Source organism: Pteropus vampyrus, unplaced genomic scaffold, assembly GCF_000151845.1.
Source record: "Pteropus vampyrus isolate Shadow unplaced genomic scaffold, Pvam_2.0 Scaffold51, whole genome shotgun sequence".
NCBI classification, from domain to species: domain Eukaryota; kingdom Metazoa; phylum Chordata; class Mammalia; order Chiroptera; family Pteropodidae; genus Pteropus; species Pteropus vampyrus.
This window is the reverse complement of record NW_011888832.1, coordinates 5,976,015-5,982,716: the sequence shown is the minus strand read 5'-3', so window position 1 is coordinate 5,982,716 and position 6,702 is coordinate 5,976,015. Positions and strand designations below refer to the sequence as shown.

Here is a 6,702-nt window from a genome sequence, read left to right as displayed (position 1 = left end):
GCTCTGGCTCTTTGCTCACTCGGTGCCACAAACGATGCTCCAGCAGGGACAGATAAGCCCCTCCCACCCATCAAGTCAGCCTTTACCTACCCTTGGATACATGTTTATAGTCTGCACCGGTACCAGCAACCCGAGCTCCATCCACTTGAAAACACTGCTGTTCAAAAGGCGGGTTCCAGAAAAGGGAAACAGCTCAGTAACAAATGCCGAATACAAAATGGCAAGCTAAGTGCCCAGGGCTCCAAGCAGGTGCACGCCCGTCATCCTGCGGGCAGGGGAGGGGGACAAAGAGAAACCGGACGGCTGTCAGGGACTGGGCATCCGCTGAACGGGCTGGATCTTTGCTTGTTTCCTTTCGAGTCATAACGACGCAGTGTTTGACGCCTTGTGGGTATAGGGTGGTTTCTCCCCAGGCAGAATGAGAGACTGTGAGAGAGAGAGAGATGGAGGGAGGAGAGAGAGAGCTGAATGGGACACGATGGAGTTCTCAAGTTCCTGAGTCCCGGCCTCGACGACCTCTCCCGCACCCGGCATTGCCTCTCCTGCCGAGGGACGATGGCGAGGCGCCTTCCCACGCTCCAAGACCTCTTGAAAAGACAGTTTTTCGATGCAGGGTCCCGGTGCCACGTGGGGGCGGGGGTGGGGGGTCTTCAGTATGAACGCCATCACTGCCATTCCGGCAGGAAGCTCCCCATCCCACGGAGGGCATCCCCCACCTCAGAACATCTCAGATCTCACAGCTACTCTCCCCGATTCTGACGGAGCGAGGCACTGTCCCCGCCCCCACACACACCGTAACCGCCACAGAAAAGGCCCAGAGGTCACTCGGCTGGACAGCTTTAAAGGAGAACCACACTCAAGATCACCCCACAAACAGCCCCTATCCCGCTACACACAACCTCTGCCCAACATGCCAACGGCCTGGAAGGGCTGACCTTCGCAGGGCACACCTGCCGCCTGGAGCCGTCACCTTCTGCAAGGTGTCCTTCCAGAGAGCAGGACTGACAGGTGTCACTGCCCTCAGGCCCCAAATTCTCCACAGTGGGGAGGGCCCCGCCTTCCCTCTAAACAGGACTGCTTTGTCCCCTCATAGACATCTGCTGAGTGCCCGAGCCGGCGGCCGGTCTCACAGACCCCGGCCCTCTCTGAAACGGTCTCTGCTGGGCTGTCCGCCCTGCTCTCCAGAGTGTACGCTCCATGAGGGCAGTGACGCCCACCTGCGTGTCACCAGATGGCCAACGATGAGCGGCCAGCGGTCCCATGAGCCCAGCATGGGAGGACCCGCTATCACATTTTTGTGCTCATTCCAGACTTTTAAAGCAGAAGCTGATTTTCAAACTTCTTATGCTAAAGCCCAACATATAAAACAGACTTTTTAAGCTGAATGGCTCGACTGGAGTGGGTGTCACAGCCCCCCTCAGTCACATGGGCCCCGATACCCACCCAATAGCCCAGGGACACCTCTGGAGCCGGGTCTGAAAACCACTGCATGATTGGAGGGTGTAGACGCTCCCTAGGCAGGGACCATTTAGAATAACACACACACGGTTCCCAGTGGTTTATCCTGTCACTGGGTGATCCCGAGGACACGTGACCTGGGGAAAGTAACTCCTCACATACCTCTTCCCTGTCAAGGAGACTCTCCCAGACCGGGTCACGCCTTTACTGGGTGGTAACGAATTCCTCAGGACACCATGAGGCAAGGTCATCTCCCGCGCTCTTTCTAGGAATATCTGGCTTCTTCCAATGCTCCAGGGTTTGGGGGCAGCCCTGGCTCCCACATCCCCATGGAGGTCATTAGTGGGGCCCTATTAGGAAGCAGGCAGGAGTACTGCTGGGTACCACCAGCAGCGGTAAGGATGGCTATGGACCCTGCCAACAGGGCGGCCATGACATCGGCCAACGTCCGAGGCCACAGAGAGAGGAGACTGCCACTGGCCAGAGAAACTGCCCGGGACGGAAGCACTGTTAGCTACCATTTCTTATGTCCAGCACAGACCCCCACACACGGCCCCAAAGCCTCGCGTTTTCCTTCTCCACCTAGAAATGCCACCATTCTCAAAAGTGCGGTGGGAGACGTGAAAAGCTCCTCGTTTGCAAAGGGAAGGGAAGGGTAGCTGCAGCCGTGCGAGGGGTGGGGGGTCCTCACCTTGAGAGCTGAGACTCAGTGAGGAAGTGCTTAGCAAGGCTACTGAGGAGCCCTGTTCTAACAACGAGACATTCAGGAAACAAAGAGAATGCCTTTTCATTAGAAGATCGATTCGTTGATTGTTCTAAAAGTAAGCGATAATACCTCATTCTCTTATAATTTAGACTCCATCTCAGTTCTAGGCTAACTGAAGAAATACATCGGCATCTTTGATTTTCCCAAGTAGGGCAGAGTCTATAGCCTAGGGTCCTGAAGAGGTCCTAGCTCAGCCACCAAGTCACTTTGTGACCTCGGTCAAACAACCAACTTTCCCTCTCGATGCCTCAGTGTTCTAAGATTCTATGTCAGCCACTGCTTCCACCTCTGGCTGAAATATCCCAAATTCTAAATGACTGGGGTTTGATTTGCTGAACCCCAAAAAGTCCAAGTCTATGAGAGTCTTCTTGTTTTGGGTACCTGGTCCCTTGAGAGGTTGACAGACACTTGGTCTGGCCAGGGCTGTGCAGGTACGGGCGTCACTAGAGGGAAAGTCATAGCAATTCGCAAACACTTGGCTTTCGAACTTCTGAGATGGTGTGGAAGGTAAGGAGAGTGGGAGCTTTGAATACCGATCCATTTCCTACCAGCAAATTGTTCCCCCAAACAGGAGACAGGTCCCCTTTGGAATATGGGCGTGAGATTTTAGATCCTCTCCCCATAAACCGGCATCCAAAGGGTCTCATCAATAATCACAATGGAGGGAGATATCTGGGGATAGCTGTGTTAGGGACACAGATGCTCCAGACTCCCCGCTCAGACGCCTGCAGCATGGCTGTCACCCCCAAGGAAAGACTCATGCTCCCATCCCCTGAACCCACCCACCCACGTTCCCCAGACACACAGTCACATACAACTTGTGAAGTTTTAAACTGCTCCTGCAAAACTATGGCCTTGCTTACCTTCTCTGAGGCACCAAGGAAACAGAGAACACGCCTAGAAGCTCCCAGCAGCTCCCAGCCACTCGGAGGAGCAGGAGGCCAAGCTCGGAGGCGGAACCAGGTCCCTTTCTGCTCGGGCTGCCCCTGACCTCCGAAATTCCCCTCTCTCATCACAGCCCTGCCGAGCCCACTGGAGCCCTCTCCTTCCTTGTGTAGCTTTCCACACTCCGCCGCGAACGTGGCGCTAACGACCTCTTAATTGCTGCATATCCAGAGCGCAGACCCAGCCACTTATGGCCCACGTGGTATGAAGTACAGTTTGGGGGAGCAGGGAGGGGACACTTCCATCCAATTCCTGCCTGCCGGAAAGCCAGTGCTTTTGTTTTTAATCTTATTTAAAAGAAAGATACAGGGTATCCGAGACACCGCAATAAAACGACATTAACTGTAAAATTACATTATTAATTCTTTAATCTCACTTGAGGCTTCAAGCTGTTGCTATGTCCAATTATCCGTATAACCACCTGTCAGAATCCTGGCGCTATTTAGCATTACCTCCAGGACAGTGGTGGGCCCGGTGGTCCGTCAGGTCTGCCAGAGACTCGAAGTCCTGCTGACAGTGATCGCAGGTGTAAATTGACTCATCCTCCATGTCTTCATCGTCCTCATTTCTCTCCTCTTGACTTGTCACGCTGTTCCTATCTTCCAGGACACGGCTGGTTTTCTGATCACACCCGGCCTCTCCTTCTAGGCCTCCTGCCAACAGGAAGAATACAGTCCATGTCAGCTGACGGGATCTTGGGAAAGGATTTTTAAAGGGTCGCCCAGCATTTATTAAGTTACGTTTAATTACTTTACCTCCCAGAGTCCATTATTATTCTTGACACCTCTCAGTGTATTAATATATGGGGGGGGGGGAGGGTTGTAGCATGTGGTGCTGTAATTCTCAACTAGATTCTTTAATTCTTGGTGCAAATCTTCTCTGGGGATTTCCTGCCATCTTTCCCCTGTGTACGGAGAATGAAGGTTGTGACCCATCAGGGAGGCGAAAATGCCTTCGCGTTTTGTCTCCTAAAAACCAAGTTCTCTTACACACTCCCCTCTACAGCCCCCGTCAGCTGTTCCAAACACACCTAAACTTTTTGTTTGGCCCAGAGCCTTGCAATTTAGACCTGGGAGATCTCGTAGCCAAGTTTACCCTCTACTCAGCAAGCCTCAAAATGTGATGTGGGCTCAGATCTTTGCAAAAATGCCCTGATTCTGGAATCCAAGAAGCACACATGCGTGCAAAACCACAAATAGTCAAATCACAAGCTTAACATGAACCTGAGCCTTGATGTGTACCCCAGTATCAGCCTAGAAGGTAGAACCAGCCTTGGAATCACTCGACCAATTTCTTCCAAATAAAATACCTACTCTCTGCTTATCACTGTGTAGACAGGTGGCTAGTCTTCACGGAAAAGTGAGTTAACGACCTGATAACGATGTCTTGCGTCTGTGGAATGTTCTGTACTTTTTTAAAGCCACAGTTACCTCTGTGTAGACTCATTTCAGTTTCACACACCCTGTAGCTAAAAGCAGTCATGTGGTCCCGCCCCCACCCTCAGACAGGTTCAGCTTCATTATTCCCATTTCACAGGTAAGGCACTTGGCATCCAGCCAGCGGGATACAACTGTCCCCAGAGCCCTACAGATGTTGTACGGGACATCCTGACCCCTGCTAGTGCATCGCCCTGCACGGCTGGGGGAAATGGGGCACAGCCTTGGTCTGGGAGAGTCACAGGACACAGCAAGAAATTGTCAATCGAAATGCAAAAAAAGGCGTAAATAGAACACGCAGAATATATCAGTAATCCCAATACATGTCAGTGGATTAAACCTGCCTGTTAAAATACAGAGACTCCAACTAGAATTAAAGAGAGAAATCACCATTATGTGTAGACACTGACACAAACACGTATGCATATGCAAAGGCGTGTCTACAGCATTTGCGTGCATGTGTGTCACACTAACACTGCAGTTCCAGAAAAAAGCCTTCAGCACACAACCTTTAAGTCCCCAAGGGCTGGTCATCCAAGCAAGAAAGAGAAAAGCAGCAAAGGATGCTTATTTGATTAGAGGTGGAAGCCACAGTCCTATAAATATTTCAATTTAAAAACAATGTTACAAAGGCTCTATTTCTCCCGTCTGCACAGAACTTGCACTTCCAAGCACACGACACCAAGAACCTGCAAACACAGATCAGCTCAACGGCCTTCCGCCTTCCGCGGTGGGGAACGCGGGATGACACGCCACTTGGATCCGTGCGGAGGCAGTAAAAAATCAATGTTTCCATTTGTGGCCCATCAAAACATCTCTCTTCTTACCAATTAAGGGATGTACAATTTTTAGGTTCTTTCATTATCAGAGCATGCCAACTCCTCACAATACAGAACCCCATTAAAAGCCAGGCAGCATATTCATCTCAGGCAATCTGATCTGCTGCTACAGAGACAGCAAGAAATAGAAAGACAGAAAGCAAAGAAATGAGAAATATCATTTGGAGCCTCCAACATTACAAGTCCTCACACAACCATGGTGACACAGTCAAGCGCCAGCTCTGAAATTCCTAGTTTACAGTCTCTTCCCTTAAGAAAAAAATGTTCCAAAGGGAGGAAAAAGCCATAATTCTGCGTTATCTACGACGCTGACTCTCCAGATGATAAGTTACGTTCAACACCACGCTTGTGCTACTCTACTTAACACACAATTTAATAGATTTCAATGATCCCCTGTTATTTTGTTGTTGTTGTCTTTGCCATATGCACTTGGCCACACTTTCCGGAACAGCTCATCTCATCCACAACTGGAACCACAAACGTTACAATGCACTTGAGCTCTTTAAATCTGGCACATCCTGTTGACTTAGGAGTAGATAAATCAGAACGTCAACTCTTGGGTTTTTATAAGACAAAAAAAACCCATAAAGTCGTCCAAGAGTATAAATCTGTTTTAAGGAACTGTCACCTCCCCCGCCACCGTCTACTTACAGGGAGGCAAGGTGGCTGCACGGAAGGGGCACAAGAGGGGAGGCGGGGTCCCTGTCCCAGCCCCTAAGGTCCAGCAGGGGCTCTGCTGACCTCTGACGTCTCATCTCCACGGCCACGCCGACTTCTTTCAGTCCCTTGAATTATGCGTTTGTTCCACCAAGGGCTTCACCCCCTGGCTCCCGACCAGGAAGACGTCCCACAACTTCGCCCACCGGGCCGGCCCCCCATGGACCTGCGTCACGCGGGTCCCACCATCCTCCCCCTCGCCGCCCCTGCCCTTGCCACAAGCTGCACTGACACTCTCGTGGCTAATTTGTTTACACTCTGCCTCCCTGCGGCGGACTGCATTTCCGAAGAGGGTCCCGCCTGCTCCTCTGTGACAGCTTACGCGTTCCCGCCACAGAGCCAATTCTACTCCACAATTGTCCCCTCGGCTGGAGGACCTTAGGGACTCTCTCGACCACTAGAATGCACCAGAAGTAACATTCTGGGATGTAAGGTATGGTCAGAAGAAAGCTCGCAGCTTGCCCCGGGTCTCCGGGTCTCCTGGGACACTACCATCTATGAGAAGCTCAAGCCACGTGGGTGCTCCAGGTGCTCCAGTCGG

The 6,702-nt window shown here is 51.5% G+C and overlaps 1 protein-coding gene across 1 annotated transcript in view; it reads right to left on the bottom strand.

The window, feature by feature from the left end:
- ZNF423 (zinc finger protein 423) overlaps positions 1-6,702 on the bottom strand; it is a 268,917-nt gene that overhangs the window by 212,331 nt on the left and 49,884 nt on the right. Inside the window, exon 2 of the mRNA XM_011360164.1 lies at positions 3,622-3,822. Within this exon, the coding sequence (XP_011358466.1) occupies positions 3,622-3,718 (97 nt within the window). The 5' untranslated portion in view covers positions 3,719-3,822. The remainder of the gene's footprint in view (positions 1-3,621; positions 3,823-6,702) is intronic.